Source organism: Patella vulgata, chromosome 7, assembly GCF_932274485.2.
Source record: "Patella vulgata chromosome 7, xgPatVulg1.2, whole genome shotgun sequence".
In the NCBI taxonomy this organism is placed as follows: Eukaryota; Metazoa; Mollusca; class Gastropoda; family Patellidae; genus Patella; species Patella vulgata.
The window spans coordinates 19,029,669-19,049,849 of NC_065885.2; the positions used below are offsets into that span (position 1 = coordinate 19,029,669).

Below are 20,181 nucleotides of genomic sequence, written 5' to 3' on the forward strand. Positions count from 1 at the left end.
AAAATTATGAACTGTCAGCAGCGTTCCACCTGGCCTTTAGTCTGCGAAAGTTTATTTTTGCGTACTATCATTTACCACACAAGACATCAATGTTCTTTCCATTCGATCCACAAGATAAAATTTCCATGGAAGGTTACCCCTAACAAGATTCGTCGATGCTAACGGGTTAGACGACATCGACTGTTAATGTCACCTTCAAAAGAAGTTGCAAAAAAATGTCCAATAACTATACAAAGTCACAAAGAATGAATAATTGGCGATAATTCGTCACCAGATTTGACCAAAGAGAAACAAACGTACCAGGAAACTCTGATGATGAATTATTCATGTAAGATGTTGGTTTAGATTAAATACTCATTCCTCATCAAACATTCCCCCTGACAAATATCCATTAGTATGTTCATGCCTGACTGAACTTTCTCAACATTTAGAATTAATCTTAGAAAATAAGCAGCACTGTTTCTCCTGTAGAGAATTAATGGTTGACTTAGATAAATCAGAACATTACGTTTAGATCAGCGGAAACTGTAGACATGCTTTTAACAATAACCATAAAACATCGACGCTTTTTTTAAAATCAACGACCTTGCCAAGATCATATACTAGAAGATCATTTTGTTAACTGTTTATTTAAAGCCGAACACATTACCAAGGTCATATATTTGAAGATCATTAAAGAACCTGTTTCTCATTTGATAGACTCTGAACCCCTAATAGTTTCGTGACACACCTTTTTAGCACCTTGTATTGATTCCACTGACAACCAGATACCATGTTCCATGCCGTAAGCTCTCTTGATAATTTCGAGATAAGGCTTAAACATATATCAGTGTTCAGATTACTACAATCACGAATACGATTAAATATGGCGACTGCGTCTGTTGACGAAGATAATGAATGGGAACAATAATAGAAGACGGAGACAGGGTGGTTATTCACGTAATATCAATTGAAAGACGTAGAGGTTCGTACATTTCTCCACTGCCATTGGTCATTGATTATTATTGATAGCCGGCCGAACAGCAAGGTTTTAAGGTTCAACATGAAGAAAAGCCATCCCCAATCAAATAGAAATGATTAAAAGATGTACGAAGCTTGTTGATTTACAGGAAAAACCCCTTAGATTTCACATCTTTACAAACAGTTGGAATAATAGAATAGTCTTACATATATCTGCCTGGCGGAATATACAACTATTATGTGTTAAAAGGTTGTTGATATCCTGGAAACCCTCGCGGCAGTTGATATTTATCTACAGGAAACTACACTGAGAAAATCATACAAATACAGACTTAAAGATTAATCCGAGGTTTAACGTGTTTAATATCACCCAGCCTGAAGACATCATTAGTTGATATCATACGTAAACACGTATATCTCATCTGTGGTGTTCATTATTTGGTTAGTTTTAAAAGTCGCGTATGTCATAGAATGTAGAGTGTAATACGCATAAAAAGAGCCCGGGATTAGACATTTTAAACCGTAAGCCCAAATTGTTTAATCTATTCATGTAACGCCATGGAAAAATCTGAGTTACACGCCACCCATCTTTAAGCATTGATTCAATGCGATAAATTTCGCATGTCTATAATTCATATGAATGACTGGTGGGCATTACAGTTGGTACATGCTAAAATGAATAGTATATACCAAGGTTCATTAAAGATGCATTATGTTAGATTTAGAAAGAGAGAATTGATCATTCTTGCTATGATAGTTCAAAAATAAATAATGAAAAATATATTGAAATTTCATTCAAATTACTTTATTGTAAGCAATTTTATGAATGTTTAAATCCGCAGCGTATCATTCATTATCGTAGTAACGGTACTTGACAACCGAAAATTCATGTGGATGAATTATGTAACATTTTCAGCCAGAAAAACTGTAATAAGCAGATTTAGCTCTCACATAATGCATCTTTAAAGATATATTCCTTTAATTTAGACGTCAAACTTGAAAAAGATGACCGCATTCATTTAAGGTAGTTATTTGTAATAAAATGACCGACCATATAGGAACCTAATCAGCAGTTTAACTTTAACAATTCGTAGTTACATCCAACTATACTAGAGATCGATTATGTCTACTTTAAGTTGTATTGAATTCACGGAATTAGATCTACTTGACTGGGTTCACGACATATTGGATTTCTTAATCATGGATAAACACCTTGTGCATGAACTGGCTTATTGACAGGTGTTGCTCTCTTTTTTGTGATTTTTGATAGACATTGACATTTCACGGCCACTAAAGTAAAATCGCGCTCGATTTGGGATGTCTGAAGAGATTCGAACCAGATATATATTTGTGAATGGAACTGGATAATGTTTCATGAAAGACTCTTATGGAATTCTTTAATTTTTTTTAATTACTATTTACCTATGACCTATAGGTTTTAGTTTCACCCATGACCAACAGGTTGAATCATTGAATGTAGTTTGAGGCATGCTCTTTAGGTTTTATCGTTAAGAGTTGCAGTTTCAGGCATTGCCTTTGGATTACATGTTGTAGTTTCAAAAATGACCAATAGGTTGTATCTTGAAATGTTGTAGTTTCAGGAATAGCTGTTAGCTTATAGATGATCCACCGGAACCAAGTACAATCCGAGACGGTTTATTTAAAACTCTGCACCGCCATGACATGTCCTTATATTGTTGAGGAGCACACTACACACAACAAAACATAGGAAAACAGGGAAATCAAGTGTTTTTCCTTACCATCTCATATTCTTTGAAAATGTCATCTTAACTCTCATCCTGTAAATATAATTTTAGAGCCATGATATATTACACTTCGTCAATCTTTTATTATCTTTTTACTTTCTATCTTTATTTAAACCCTATCATCCGGAACAACCGTCTTATCTTTATGAAGTCCCGGAGAATAACGAAATTAAATTTAATACGAAGGACGGTAACTACACAGTGTTCTTTTAAACATACTGCCATTTGATACCGATACTGCGACCAGAACCAAACAAAGAGTCTTAGATATCAGGCGATCAGACATAAATGTTACTGTAAGCTTTGGTTCACATTATGTTGGCTACATTTCGACCAACTCTCCAAGTCCCATAAACTTAATGGTCAAAATGATCTAGAAGCAGTTGACAATTTTGAATCCGAAAAAGTAAAAGAAAAACCCATGATATTCTTTGATTTAAGACATGCTAATGGATCCTGAAAAATACAACTGGTCGATACTGTACCCTGATTTGAGATTAAAATAAGTTCATATACCCCTTTCAAAATCCGCTGTAAGTGGATGTATTGAATTGGTTAACATTGCTTGATCCCGGTTTTATCTTAAAGACACTTTTTGACCCAGGTTCGTCAATTGGTCGTAAAGAAATTAACGGAAACCGTTACCTGATCATACGTGATAAATAATATATTGTGTTACATGGAGCGGGCATATAATATCTATGGAGAGCTAGTTTGGACTTGAGGGTTTCGGATCTTAAATCAATGAACTACATGTAGTTCTCTATTATCCATAATAATCGTTGCTTGTTCTGTTTTGACATTGATAAAGGAGTCTTTGTTTATAAAATACTTTTTATTGCATATTTTAAAAACAAAAATCAAGTAATGCAAGATCATAATTTGTTACAATAATGATGTAGTCACAACCATAGCAAACACAAAATTATAACCGAAAATGATAGAAAATTGGCTTTAATGCATGCCCACAGAAAATAGCCAGGTCGTTTCTGGAGAAACATCAATAATATTTTATTTCACTGGTTCACGTGACACTTTTGCAAAAGCGACAACCCGGAGAAGACCAGTGGGGGGGAGCCTGGTGACTTACCTCCCATGTACACAGAGTCAAACCGGCGTATCCGTACAATATTATAGTCTTGTGTCGTATTGGTTGCAAATAGTGTGCAAATGCTGGCACAAGTCCTAATTCCCATCAACGAACTCGAAAGTTCGTCACCAGTGTGTAGAATAACAAAATATCAAGGATTTTAGAAAAGCAATAGTTGACTTTCATTAATACCTTTTACATTTTTATTTGGTAATCATATAAAATAATGAACAACGGGGTCAGTGCTTGTCACACAGGAAGAAGAAAGCTTTTGAAAATTTTAGCAAAGGTGAATTGTCGAGTGCAGTATTAATATAAGAAAAAAAAACCACAGAGCCTCATCAAGTGTTTTCCACTTTTCTAATCGAAAAAACAATCCATTGACAGAGCTATATATAAATCTAACTGCTTACTCTAATAAAAGATCTAACATCATGGTAAACATGGTAATTACATAATAAATCAATTTATAGATGAAATTATTATAGGAATAATCATCTCCGAATTTAAAAAAATCTATATTACAGCGTGTAACAAAATCTATATAGTAATTTGGACTTCCTTGAAACACGTAGACCCACTGAATAATTTCAAGTTCATTTAACACAAGGAATGATTATTTTAGAACAGTTCGATTAATAACAAATGGTTTCTGTTTACCGATAATTACAGTCAGGATGTAAATTAACGATTTCTAAATCTGTGTTCAAACCATTAAATCATCAAAAATTACAACAGAAAAAAACCAATAGCATTACACGGTGGGACTGGAAGTAAGCCTGGTTTTATTCGACTGATACTGGTGGGCGTAGATGTAATCCGTACTTTACGATGTGAGTTCAGGCAAGTTTGTAAGTACATCAAATGTTTTTTTTTAAAATGTCAATCATCCAAAACACGTGCGTTTAATATTTACCTGTTAAAGCTGCTCCTAACTATCTTGGATTTCGGATACTCCACAAAAATACAATTTTGTTATATTAACGACAAGCTCAAAACGGACTATGCGATTATAAATCGTAAGGCGCCCCAAAGCCTGCGTTAGTAAATGCCTGGCATGTAACAAATAAAATCCTGGACTGCACTGTCGCAGATTTTGCTGCCTAAATGGCAATGAAGTACGGATTAGCCTTAAATCAAAATGTTGAAATAAGCAGTTAACTTTATTTTTTATCGGCGCCTTTATTAAAATAAATCACAACCATCCTCAATCACAATGCACCTGCTTATGAGTTATTTATTTTTATTCTTCTTGTTTACACAACACAGTTCCGTGCCATATTTTTGTGTGGTTTTCTACGTCCACGGGAGTTTCTGTGATTTAAAACTAAATATAAAACGGCCATTAACAGGAATCCTATGGATAACTCTGTCAATCTGAAAATATAAAATGAAAAAAATGAATATAAGTCACTTTAGTATTGCGCATGATTGCAGATTTACATATTATTTTAATCTAGCATGAGAATATAAACACTTGTCTCCTTCAAAACAAAATATCAATCCGACCATGACATTATGGAAAGGGTGATTCTAAAAACATATATTTGCAAGTGAATTATTGAAATAAAGATGTAACATCTTTCTGTTTAGTGCAGGAATATATCCGCTCCCTATTTCTGCCTCTCTATGATCGAAACTAGGTTTAATTTTGTTTATTTGAAAGTAAGACATTTCGTTGACTGGCAATACATGTTTTTTTAACTAACAAGGCCACAATTACTTAGATGTACCGAATATAAAGACAAGATGAACTTCATCAAAGATAGGTTCCGCTAGCTCATTAACCTCGCTTGATACCAGTTTGATTAACGAAAGAAATCGATAAGCAGTGGATTCAAACTAAGAACGTTAATACCAATCGGAAATGGACCGTTTAATTACAAAATACAAGTGGTTGGAGCGTACAGCAACAATATTGTATATAGAGAAAACTAGAAGGTTAGCTTGTTACAGTAATGGTGCGTTGGGGTCTGTTTTTTAGAGCATTTGATTAGAGGACTTCGTTACTTTTGTGAGACTTGAACTAACATGGACCATTTAATTACGAAATACATTAGGACGGGATAAAGAAAATTGACCAGAACAGTATCTTATCTCCATATTTAGAACTCATCGGCTCGTTCGTTACAAAGTAAACATGTGAATTAGTACTGACAGATTAGAGAATTGGTGACATTTTAAAGATGTTAATACAGAGGAAATAAACTTTTTATTTCGTAAAACGAAGTTAACAGCGATGATTGCAAATTGTAAACAATAATTTTAATGTCACTCTTTGACTGGTGTCTTTTAACTGTGACTTTAAATGTGCAAAATTTTGATCCATCATCGGTACTTTGCGACAGATTTTATGACTTGCTGCCCAGCTGATTTACAACGCTTGATTATGCATTCATTAATTTAAATTGATCCTCACGTGTTAACCACTCAGCATAATTGTACATGTTTTGAAAATAAAATAGAAACGAAAAAGGCATAAATATACTGACATGCAATTTATACTTCGATTTAAATATGAACGATTCACTGAATACATGAAGTGATAACTTTAAGTATATAATCGCGTGCTGTGCCAATAGTTCTCGGCAAATTGACATTTTGATGTGGATTGTAGCTGAATTGTCAAGATCTGGCATATTTAAAAAACTACAAATTGAGTTTTGAGACAAAACATTGATGACATTAAACATTTCTTGTGTACTGTGTGGAATCACACCATTTCTGAACAAAAATTTCAGTAACACATTACACATGGAAATTAATTTTCAAACAAAAAGGTTTTTTTTACCTGTTGAATAATATACGAATTCAACACACTTTTGAATATTAGGGAAATTCACGTACAAAATGATAAGTGATCTACGCATATAAAAAATACATTGAATAATGCCAAACCTTCCAAACTGCTCAATGAATATAAATATTTGGTACTCAAATTTCCAAAAACAAGGAGCCTATTGGTAGTGATGTATAGGTTAGAGTGTCCCCCTGTACTTACTCTTAGGGTGGGGGTTGTTCGGACCATAATCCTCGTCCCGTCCCAGTCACTCCTGATAATCGAATAAACAATATGGACAGTGGAAAAATAAATACACGGAATAATGCCAAACTGATCAATGAATATGAATTTATATGCAACCAAATTTCCAAAAACCCGTACACCAAGGAACAAACAGGTAGTGATAGTGTTATTGTTAGGGTGAACGGCTCGGACCATAACTCTCGCCCCGTTGAGTTATACACACTCCCGATATCTGAATAAACAATACGGACAGAGCACAAATAACACTCATCAGAATCCCACCCATGAATCTAAATTGAAGTAATTTTCACATTTTGAATTCCTGTAAATGTCTATGATTGCAAATAATAAGGGTCTATCAGAAAAATAAACCTATTTTATTGATAAGAATATCTGTTAAAATTAACATTCAGTAAAACATTCATAAAGATCCACAGCGTTAATGTCGTTTTCAACGGGTATATTTTTTCCATTAACAAAATACGCAACCTTAAATCAAGACCAGTTATACCAATCACTTTTTATCACTGAAATGATGCTCTCAAATATCTGCTTGCAATCCAATGTTTATTCAAGGATTTCTCGAAGCTAACAATTCCTGCAACTTATTTTAAGCTGAGAGTATTACATTACAGTCAATATTCTTCAGCGTCAACTTTAAAGTTATCTCAAAGCCTTTTTGATTTCTTATAATAAAATTCTTCAAGCAAACATCTTAATCGTTTATGCTAACAGTGGGTTTTAAGGCTAAACTGGTATCAAAAGCAGACTCGTGATGAATTCAAATATGGCTTAAAACACTCGATATATTTCAAATGTTTAAAATCACAAGATTCCCCACAACCCGTCCTTTCAAATAGATGTTTGAAATAAACCCCTCGATTGTAATGACCTTCCAGAAGTAACAAGTCTGCAAATTGGACCTGGTTTAAAGAGATCTTGATTTGCTGTGGATCAGCTCTTGATAAATCCTCTGTAATGATTTTAAAATGTGATCATCAAGAAAATTGACAAGCAAAGAATATCAAAGGGAATCAAACCAAACAGTTCTCGTTTTGTATTTTAATTTTGAAGCTAGATCAACGACAGAATAAAAATAGAATACCTTGTGTTTAAAGGTTGTCAATATATGCATTTAAATTTCTTTTCAAAACTTTCAATACAGACCCCTCCTGCAGATAGTAATAACCTTTGGTGTTTTCTCATGACGATCTGACAATCCAAGTAAGTCAACGTCAAATAAAAAACATTTTTTGCTAGGTAACATTGACCTACTGGATAATTGGGCGGCAAATATGCACGTTCTTGACTAGGCAAATAAAACAATACCCCCCCCCCCCCCAAAAAAAAACCCAACCAAAAACAACCCCCAAAAATTAGCATCTTCGTCGGACCAGATATAACACGAAATGGGGTCAATGGCGTCGCGTTGGGGAAACCCTTATTTTTGATTGGTCGAGGCATGTTACAAAAACTAACATTAAAACCGCGAATTAGGAATCTCAGAATGACAGATGAATACTCTCAGGAAAATTTAATTAATCTCTCGTGCAGACAGGTAAAAAGATAAAAAATAAATATTCTTTTTTGGGAAAAAATATTTTGCATTTTAGTCGGCAAAAAGCTGTATAATGGTCAAATACGGTCTCGTTGGCAATAAAAACAACGGGGAGTGTTAGAACTAGTGAGTATTGTGAAATGTCTTCAACGAGTCAAAACAATATGGCGGGTGAAACACATTGTTGTTATTGTAGTATATAGTCAAGCAGTACCTGTGTTAGGGTGTCCCATACATCCCAAACAAATTTCTCTATTAAAAGTTTTACACACCAGGGCAAATGTGCGTGCTTCAGTGACTAGTTCCGAACTGAATACTGGGCGGTACAGACAATGATGCTATAATTAGACATCGCATGTCAAATTAATTTTCAACACATCTATCGACTATTAAAGCCGTAAAAACGATTCTGAATAACAGTAATATTTCTGATTCATTGTTACAGCAGCTTTGGAAAATTACGTTCGTTTTTTAAATTATATTATGAGCTATACCGTTAGGAGCAACATCTTTTGGTTTAGTAAAATTAATAACTCCGAAGCTCCATCGTTAGGCAAAAATAGCATACTAGTAGTATCATCCTTTTGTTTTTACAAGGTTCTCAAAACAATTGTAGAGTTGCCTAACGTGCATGTTTCTAAATTAGATTTATTGATCTAGCTTTCTGTAACTTTTAGTAGAAAATAGTCTTGATTATCCCGACCTGTCAATCAGTTGGAGAACCGTCGGTACACTGGTTAAAAGGGACTAATTTCATATCAAGGGCAGATAATCTATGTTGCACTAAAAAAAATGCCCGGATTTAATGGCAGCGCCTTGACAACTTTTTCAGTCAAAATTTCTTAATTATTTGAAATGCTTATAAATTGATAAATACAACACGACCGTTTATTTAGGGACTATAAATGTGAGGTTGTAAGTTAAGACTTGTTATATATATACTTATTGTGGTATAATTGTCGAGATATTTATTTATGGTGGGGCACTCTACCTGTGTATTAAAACTAAAATGAAATGAAATGAGGTTTAACGTCGTACTGTTCTGCTCCGAACTGAGTTAATGAAGACAGGCATACGCCATACAGTGTGTTATGAGGGAAATTTTGCCCGGACAGCGGCACTACGGCCTACTCTTATATCGAATTCCAGCTGTCAAGGGATCTTTTACGTGCACGCCATCCGAACGAGTAGACAGCTTTCTTTGTCGGCCCCTCCGTCCTGCATGAAAGGCAAGCGGGGACCACGCCGGAAAAACTGGATGAACTTTCTCGGTCAATGCAGGGATCGAACACCCGACCTCCCGGCTAGCGAGCCAGCAGCGTCTTACCCATTTAGCCACCGTGACCCCCATGTATTAAAACTACACAAAAACACAAGCCATTTTAAAAAGTACAGTTTTACTACACATACGATTTTTAAAAAAAATACACAAGCCCTTCGCATTAAAACGAATGAAATTTGGAAAATCAAATTTTGTGAGGCCCTTGCAGGACTTCCTTCGTTATGCCCCCGTCAGACCGAGGTGGCGTCCTTACTGCGCTGCTGCGACCGTACGACGTTGGTATTAATAGGAATTCATACTGTATTCTTTAGTTGTATTAAAACCGAATAATGAAACTGAAAAACACGGCACCTTCTAGTAAAACAATTTGCTTTTTATGTTTTTTCCTTCCTTACGGCTGGCTTTATTTAATTATTTATATCGAGTTTCTTATTGGAATTTCGTCTAATACAATCTTTATGCAGAGATTCGACAAAAAAATTTGCCTTTTGAAGATAAAGCAAATATTAAACAAAACAATATATTTGTTATAAGATATTGGCTGATAATCTAGTCTTCAAGATTACTTTTACAAAAATGAAATTGGTTACCAGATACATTTCATCGATATTAAGCAGTTCTTGAAATTAAGTCACAAATATTTGTATGCATTTTTCTTTGTATTTAATATAACAAATCTAATTTAAACCACTGTCTGATCTACTTTTGAAATTTGAAATTGCGATTTAGTTCAAAACTGATTAATTGCTAAACGATTCTAAAACTCTAAACCACTAAGTTGATGATGTCAATGATTGTTTAAAATGGATCCCAAAAAATATTTTATAAATAAAAACGTTTTATATCTTTCTTTTTGTAGCATACCTAATTGTCTTCGTAAAAAACCCAATGATCACGACAAAGACGAAACCAATGTGATTTTCATTAGGGCTGATCCAGGAATGTTTTATTTTGGAGTTGTAGTTATAGTATCTGAATAGAGCATATGACATTCTCAGTTTATAGAATCGCCAGGAGCTAATTCCGGGAATGGGGTGGGATAGGGGTTTTGGATATACGAGCGCCGTGTTTGTGTGTACATACGACCCTTTTCTATTGGCAATCTTTGTTTGATATGTATATTAGCCTCTCAGAACTATGTGTTTTCTTTAACTGCACATGGCTTTCCCGATCAGTTGTGACACAGGGGTTCATTCCGGTACAGTTAAGGTTTTTTGAGAAATGTGTTTTGTCCCGGTGTGTAGTAAATCGCAATCTCCGATCTAATAAAATAAATATCTGAGAAAGAAGACTTGAATATATCGTTGGTCTACTTCTTTACAGGTACAGGTTTTCTATTTTCTTCACAATCTCATTTAAGCGTTGTGGTTGGCCAAAGCCGTTGTTTTACCCATGACAACACACCTTTCGTTGACTAGAGATGTAGTTAGAACTTATTCTAGTTTACAAGAACATGAACAACGGAAGTATAGTCTAATTGTAAGCACTTTTATTTCATTACTTAGGCTTGTTTGATTTGTATCCGAATCGGATTTTCTTTATATACTATTGCGCTACAGGGCAGTGATATTTTGTCGTCTTAAAGAGTTCACGCTACAGGAATATAATAAGAGTATGACTTGAAGCTGAGTTTAGTAGATCTTCATTTAGATTCTGCTGGATTCGCTTGAAATAAATGTACGCTATTATATATAGCCTAGGTGTATTATGACTATTGCATAACGTGTATATCGCCCTGAGAATCAGGATTGCATTCTAATTAAATACATGTACTGACACTTGATAGTGTTAGTTCAACCGAGGCCTTTTAAAAATCAGTGAATAAGTATATATTTAAGCTAGAATTATGTGTACCAATATATATGAAAAACAAAGACGTCAGCGATTACAAAATCGTTGAATATAGAGTTTGTAAAATAAATATGGATACCGAAATAATAAGATGCTTTCCGACAGTTAGTCGTGTTCGATCATTCTTTTTGAATAGATCCATTCACGTTATTTCTAAGGTTGGATTTTTTCTAACCTCATTTTACTTTTTATCGGGGCCTAATAAAACTATTATTTTGTGTATAATAAGCAATGGCCACCGCTGCCATCGTTTCCTTTGTCGATCATAAACACTACAAATTTGTTCTAGCTTTAAATGACTAGACCTTTGGGTCAAAAATATAATTGTCGATTTTCTTGCGAATCTGTGTGCGTTGATTGGGTTTGTAGTTAAAATGGTTAAATTCCGTTCATTATTTGCAAAGATAGGATGCATTGAAACATCTGCATCTTTTGCAGACGATATAAACGGAATATATTCAAAACAAATTTTCGTCACCCGTACTATTCGCTAAAATCTTTCGATGGGACTCGTTTTAATCCACTAAAATTACGTATATATCTTTGATATATTGAAATGTTTTCTTCATTAGATGTTAAATATTATGCCAATGCCGGTCAGCGGATTTAAATGATATATTGTGAAAATAATATGACCAAACTCATTTTACTTTTAGTCGAAACCTCACATAAAAATGTTTTTATTGATGATCAGTATACAAAAGATTCCAACTTGGACACATTTCTGTGTGTTTATGCCAGGATACCAATGTGGGGGTGTGTCAACTAGTTTTATAATAATGTCCCCCATTCATCGAAGTGATATCGCAATCAACTGGTAGAATTTTATGTGTTTAATAACACATTAGATGATAAGTTAATACGGGATATTCCCATTTACGCTGAGCAAGACAGAGATTGACAATAGTTTACGATTATGATACTATATTCTATATGCATAATGATGGTGGCAATGATGAGATTAATTATTCTGATCAAATTCGTACCATACACGATTAAGAAGGAAATGGAGATTGACAATGGTTTAATTGATGCATGATAATATTAATTATGTTGGTCAATTTTGTCCAATACCCCATTAAGACGTTTAATTCCGTCCACTTACTTTATTGATACGGTATTCCATAATTATTAAGCATCACTGGATTTAAAGTTACGAGAGAATCAGACACATTACTATACATTACTCTGTAAATTTGGTGTTTGTATACTCCCAAATTCTCCCTGGGGTCTTGTTTTTGTATTACGGTAAGGCCCGGCCGTACGTCAAATAAATGCTATGATACGTACCTGAATAAAGTTTGGAATGTAAACCAGGGCCACGGTTCAGGCTGATAATTTCTGTTCAGTACACCATAAACCCCGAACACCGTATACAACTGGAGTAATATGGCAAACAAAAACATAAAGGTTGTACAGTATGTTAATTGAATAGCTCTCTGTATCATATAGCCCTGTCTAATACGATATAAACTTATGGATGATGGCTGGGATTTTAAATTATCCCCTAGAATAAAATTAATATTATCATGGTCCAAACTAACATCATCTCCTTCCTGCGAAATTTGGAAATTAGTCTGAATTGATAGCTTCGGGGAGTTCATTACTATTTCAGTATCGGCCAAGTAGCCATTTTCGACCGGATACAGTTCACTGCTTGCTGCGGGACATTCGCCATCGCTTCCTTCTTGTAAACAAGTTTCTGCTGCCGACTGTTCACTAATCAATTGACGGGAAATCTCACCCGAATCGTCCAATTGTTTAAAATCGATATAAAGTTTGTTTACGGAAGTAGGGCTTTGGAAATCCAATCCACCAGAAGTATCGGATATCCCCGCCATTCCAGACTCGTCAGACATCAAACCAGTTGAATCAAACAGATCACTTCGGGTACCAGATGGCGACGTTGGTAACTTCCGTACATTTGAAGATCTTTTATGGCGGCGCTTCCGTATACGGACGTAAGAATTGCTCGTTGTGTCGCCATCTGTCGATGACGTATCCGCATCTGTCGCGATTGTTATAGTCATCCGATCCTCATCAGTGATCTTCAAACGAGGTCGTGCTAGTCGCAAAGACGTTGACGAACGACTTAAACTGATTTTCGGATGCGTCTTTTTATTAACACAAAATTGATCTAGTTGCTTTCGAACTCGCCTGGTTTCCGTCGCGTACTGTGATAAACGGAATCCATTACAAATGAAACTGATACACAAATAAAGAGCCATGGCAATAAACAAACCGTTATCTATGATTAACAAGATTTTAGCCTTATTTTCGTAGAAAACAATCACCTCTATTAAGACGATGCTAAATAAATAAGTCAATGTTGACGCGAAGAGATGAGTTGAATTACGAAGTTTGCTGTTTCCAACATCAAGTCGTGTTATTCGTAATAACATTATTTGAATAAGAGCGTAAGATGCACATAGGAGTGGATAAATCAACTGGGACAACACTCCGACTAAAACAGGGGACAGAACTTTAGAGTATCCATAAGGATCGACAGACAAATAAAACACGCGCAACATCCCAGCAACAAACAAGAGAATGGTAATATTGAGTACCGCTTTTAGTCGGCTTATTCGTTGTCTAAATCGCACACAAACGAATGCACAGAAGAGGGAGAGAAGAAAAAAAAGTATTGAAAATCCATAAATATGGATTTGCCAACCACCTTTCCACAATAGCCTTGCTGTTTGCCAATTGGGAAGGGGTAAAAGGTTGTCTATAGGCGCTGAAGTGTTGGCATCGCCGTCGTGTTTGTAACTATTCTGGACAGCATGAGGCGATCGAAAGCCCACTGGTTCATTTCTCAATCCAAACATATAAAAATGTGAACTTTAGCCACGCAATTGACTATGACTAATCTTATAGATATAACACTACGGGCTATCTTGTATTAAGTTATCGGATTTCTATAGCGACGTGATACGGTTAATAGAACAGCAACAGTGCGTCTGTAGGTTATGCAAGAAACTAAAATGTTTTTTGGTCTCTGTAGAGTGTTTTCAAACTTCTAGTTGGTCGATAAGGAATGTTGATATACATTATCGTCAGTCTGAGAGTAGGCTGAATTTAAATATTTATCCTTTTAGAGCGTTTCCATTTATTTTTGTTTATGTAAGCGATCGCCGAAACCCATTTTCACAAAGAAACAAAGTAGATTATGATAGGATTTTCATATGTGATGAATCGTCTCCGCCTTAATATTGCCACCGACTTTTAAAAACCCATTTAATTGGAACAGGACGGGACAAGTGATTCTTTCCTCGTTTCCAAATGGTATCCTGCAAATGAAAAATATGTGCTGTTACAATTATATACAATCATAGAAATAAAGGCAGCTCCACGGTTCGCTTCGGGATATTATATATAAACTTACTGTATTCAATCTACTATTATTGACTATAGATTCATACATTTTGTCAAGAAATTACACCATTTGTCTTACATGCGTGTTAAATCCCTTCTCTGTCCCCCATGTATTTACGGACGCCTCTCTGCACCCATTTGTGATCCTGGAAAAAGCCGGGTACCAATAAAATAAAATGAGTTACTTTATATAGACCTACATGCATGCAAATGTATATATAATATCTTCTAAATATAATATCTATATATTAATCGGTTGTATGGTCTAATTATTGTTCTTTAAACTGTGGAACCATAAGTGTTTACGTGTCCGTTATTATCACGCAATAATTACCATGCATGCAAATGTATATATAATATCTTCTAAATATAATATCTATATATTAATCGGTTGTATGGTCTAATTATTGTTCTTTAAACTGTGGAACCATAAGTGTTTACGTGTCCGTTATTATCACGCAATAATTACCATTTAAGTCGAGGATAATATCCTTCAATAGAAATGTCGTAACGGATATTCGAGGTCTTTATTTGCTCATTATATCTATAGCCTTGTCTAATAAACTTCCGTTACAACTAATCAGGTTAATAATGCACGTACATATTTACATAATCACTAATCGATGTATTCCTGTTGGCATAATATATCACTTAATGCACGTATACTAAAGGTGAACTAATATATCGATTCTTCCGTTGTCTTACACATTTCCTGGACATTAAAACTAAATAAATTAACTTTGAAGCCGAAAGAGATAATAAGGTAGAATGACTCTCAGCACTAAACACTGAATATGGACACCATCTCCCCTTTTTGTTTGCGGGCTGTAACAGCTGTCCTTTACGCCAGGATACGATTTAAATAAACAAGTGACGAAGATACGCGTATATCTATTGGCGAATCATCGTCGTATTCAATTTCAGATTGAACACCTGGTCATTTATTATATTTATCGAATCAGATAAACGAATGATGTTGATGTAGGTAGCTATAGAAAATGCCAATATACAACTTATTGTTTTAGTAAGCTATATACCACGTTTGTCTTATTACAATAAATTAAAGTTAAAGGACAACCCAGACTCTGACAAATTCTTAATAGTTTATTCTTTGTCTAAACCTCTAACTCAATTTTTTCCACAATATTTGAAATTAAAAACACAAACTCGAATATAATATTGGCCCATTTCAATCAATATTGATGTTTGTTAACTTGCATACAAATATGGAATTCTAGTATCCAATATTTATGACACGGTGAACCTGTTGTAATCAGTACACGAGTCGTGTATTCTATGATCTCGGGCACAATTTGTAATGACCAAACAAAAACACATCCTACAAGACAGCTGGGAAGTAATTAGTAATCGCTGATTCACAATCCACAAAATAATAATAAAAAACGTGTAGAATGGACTACAGGCGTAAACGATTGTCGTTCAATTTGGACAGTTCATGTATTTCACTCAACATAATTTATTAGAAATTAGAACCACACGCCCTTTAAAATAGTTTCTACAATACAGAACCAGAAATGCGGATCATTTCCCTTTAATGAACAAATTAAACCGGAGACTCCAGTCTCATCTGGGTAACTGCCCATCCCTGTTTATACCCCCCCCCCCCCCTGATCATGTAATAATGGCTATTGTTTCTAAAGTTGTGGCATTAGGTGAATACACTTATAAAAAGTGCATTGGAACTAAGATTTTTAGGGGCCCGTATGCTGCTTTATCTTTTATATACGGAGGATATATACCGCCCCACCCCTCCCAAGCGTCACCAACGGCGTATTAATTTTTTAATTAAAGACAAAACTATTTGTACTTTGGGTTGAGAATGGTTGAATACTCAAAACCAGATATATACTCTTCAAAAAAAGTAGGGGATATTGAAATGCAAATACCTATGCAGGTTGCGATATGATAAATAGCCATGGACATCTGACATGCTTTGAGAGTATGTTCACAGATGAAGAACTTATCGCCCCCAATAGAACGACTGAGCTGCACATGCGACACGCAATAGCGCCATATACGTGGGAGGGGTTCATTGTCAAATTTTACACCCCAAGGAAAGGTTGATGAAAACTGCCGCGTGCTGGTTTATCTATCCATGTTTGCTTTTCTATCGGTTCTTGCACAAGATTTACTGTTTATCGTATCTTTGCTTTAGTGTGTTACGTTTAATTTGATCGGGAAACGTGTTCGTCGACGGCAACGCCAACCGACAACACTGCAAGAATTGGCCGCGGTACTGCAAGAGCAGTGGGTCAGATTGCCCCAAATTTTGAATGGACGGTTAATTAGGAGCATGCCACGACGAATTGCTGAATGTCTGAGGATTGGTGGAGCAATTACTCATTATTAAGACAAAAATCAAAAACGTCCATTTTCACTTTTGACGGTGTATCTCTTTGCGAGTCAAATGGGGCCGTCAGATAAGCCGCCCATGTGAACTGTTTATGTTCATGTGTAGGCAATTGGCCTGTTATTAATATACACTGGTTACCTCTAAAAAAACGGGGGTGCATTTCCGCAGTTTTGTATTGTTTCTGAATATCCCCTACAGTATAAAATATAAGGAATCTGCATACGCTTTTTAATTAGACTTAAAGGGCATTTTCATACACCTAACACATATACGCTATTACCTTATTTTTGACTCCCTGGCAATCAATTACATTTAAATAAGGAACGCTGCCAAACTAAGTTTTCACTTCGAACAATTTAAATTTGAAAAGCGAGAAGCCTGATTAAATACCATTACCCGTAGTAAAGTTCTTGATAGATTTGATTAAAATATCAATAAAAAAAACTTACTTCCTTTCTACTGTGGAGGCTAACAAAATTGTCAGGACATCCTCTTCTTCGATTTCAGATAATTAAAATCTAAATAGTTTAGACAAGGAACACAAAAGCATGGTTTGAAAGGAGAATATAATTGAAAAACGTTCTTCTTGCTGAGAAAGCCCCGCTGTAAAATAAATTCCCTCACAGGTTGTCTTCTATTCAGGCAATTAAAACTGAAACAGGTCAGACTGATTCACACCTAGATTCAACACTTTTCCATTTGAACATAAAAATCTATTAAATTCTTCTGAACGGCTGCAGTTATGTTAACAGAGTGTTTTATCTAGCCACTAGAAATTTGCACAATAAACACTTCAATTTACCATTAAATGTTGGATGATATATCATTACGTATTGTCTTGACAATTACCGAGATTAAAAAAGGGGGTTTAGATTCATGCATATTCATAAGGCGCCACCAAGATGAAAACCCACTCAAATGACAAAGTAATCTGTGATCATAACTATGCAAAGCATTAAATATAAACTTGTTCACCAAACATGATATTTTAGTCAATAAAGATAAAGTGTGATTATGAAATCGTTTGCCATTAGTCACATGTGCACTTTATATGTTGAATTTATCTTCTGTGCTATGCTGAACAGTTCCACTGTAATTCCTCTCGTTATTTCCAAACTTCTTAATTTGTAAATAAAACTTTTTGTACAAACTACAATCATTTAATTTTTGTCCACATATTAACTCGTGTTGTTGATAGATGACGTCCATTAAGGCGAACTTCAACTTTTACGTGTAGAAATATTTTTCTGTCAGTATTTTGTTATTTCATTCTGTTGTACGATAGTCGAATGTCACAAACCTTTCTGATAACAATGTAGATGAAACGTCCATACATACATTTATTGATCAACGTTTAATGTAGATGAATATAAATATTTAATCCATATACAACACAATAAAAGTTTGTAAACGTTCTAAGCTGCCGGTCAATATGGAGTATTTTATGACAATATTCCACCTTAATGCCGCTCTTTCGCCTGGCTAAAGATATTCATTATTATCATAGTTACTCAATTCAGTCTAAATTGTATATAAGAAAGGTAAAAAAGCACGAATTCCCAATCAGATCTGTTCTATGGTATCGCCTATAACAAAAGGTTCTATTCTAACAGCGTGTCTTCGTCTAGCTATACAATTCCCTCCACTAAGACTTAACCCTGGCATTGATTGGTAAATGGAGTTTTCACGTCACTGGTGCTTTCACCATTCTCGATCCTAGAAAAAGATAAAAAGAATTGAATATTAGACCTGATAGATAAAATGATGATATTCCTGAAGGTTAGACATACACAATCATAATTAAACAAACAATTACCGTAACTTGAGACTATATAATGAATTTTTATACGACCATTCAAAATTCACAATAATATACCTCGAAATAGCTACATCATAAAAAAAAGCTATGAATAGAGAGATAAAGGACTCTGTTCTCTCTCTGACGTGTAATCGTAGACTCCGGAAGCTTTCGAATTCCGTAGTTATGTGAAAAATGGACTAAAAATACAAAAGAACAAAATATATCTCGAAATACCTACGCCATAAAAAAGCTGTGAATAGAGAGATAAAAAACAACAAAAATAAGTGTTAGCTACGTCAACATCGCAAATGAGAAGGGGTATCAGGGGGTTCTCGAAATAAAACGATAGTTTCGGGCCTGGATTGACATCGAAGATTCTTGCTTAACTGATTGCATCCTCGAGTGTAAGGGTTATATTCGAACAGGGGAGCCACGCCTTAGTGAGTAAGGGGAGGGCTCACTAGCCACGAATAACCGGCTTCGATTATGATTTTGGCCCAGAAAGTTCCTCGGAATTTCCCAACCAGATTTCCCCCTTGTAGAATCATTGACAGTTGGAGTTCAGGCAAAAATGTCTCTCCCAACGCTGCATTCGTATGTTTGTCTTCATTTGTCAGGTTCACATAGAAACGTAGGACGTGAAGCCCCTTTTCATTTCACTATTGGAACGGTGTTGTCCTGACGGAGAAATGATTTTATTTCGTGTAGTTTGGACACCACAACTGTAATGTCTGTAATGGCAGACGACACCAAGATGGCCTTGTTGTTCGGATGGTACAACAAACTGAATTGGCGAGAAATCGATCCCTTGACATTTAAGTAAAAAAACATTAACATCATTCTTGACTCTAAAACGGCCGCAGACGTTTAAGATCTCGGGTGTGTTAGTTCATAATGGATTTAACGAACCATTTCAATTGATTTTGTAATACGTTATTACTATTTTATTTGAAACAACATTACCTAAGTCTCTGCATTTCAGATGTCAAAATACGATGTGTTTAGCAGACATAGTAAAGGTTACAAGATATTTTAACAAAATACCCAATGTAGATATGTTGATGATTGGTGAGTGAATCAGATCAGGTGTAATTAAGTA

At 35.1% G+C, this 20,181-nt stretch overlaps 1 protein-coding gene across 1 annotated transcript; it reads right to left on the reverse strand.

The window, feature by feature from the left end:
* Nucleotides 1-3,549: 3,549 nt before the first annotated feature.
* Nucleotides 3,550-19,375, reverse strand: LOC126828238 (uncharacterized). The gene is made up of 4 exons (XM_050557899.2): nt 19,321-19,375; nt 17,731-18,997; nt 12,823-14,822; nt 3,550-5,193 (listed from the first exon to the last, which is right to left on the reverse strand). Exons 3-4 carry the CDS (start codon nt 14,358-14,360, stop codon nt 5,073-5,075), a joined length of 1,659 nt encoding a protein of 552 aa, XP_050413856.1. The 5' UTR covers nt 14,361-14,822; nt 17,731-18,997; nt 19,321-19,375; the 3' UTR covers nt 3,550-5,072.
* Nucleotides 19,376-20,181: the final 806 nt, after the last annotated feature.

Excerpts from the sequence above, each read along its gene's own strand:
- LOC126828238 (XM_050557899.2), bottom strand. The coding sequence starts at position 14,360 with ATGTTTGGATTGAGAAATGAACCAGTGGGCTTTCGATCGCCTCATGCT. Across the intron at positions 5,194-12,822 it reads ACATTCCAAACTTTATTCAG|ATTGACAGAGTTATCCATAG; the intron begins GTACGTATCATA and ends TTATATTTTCAG.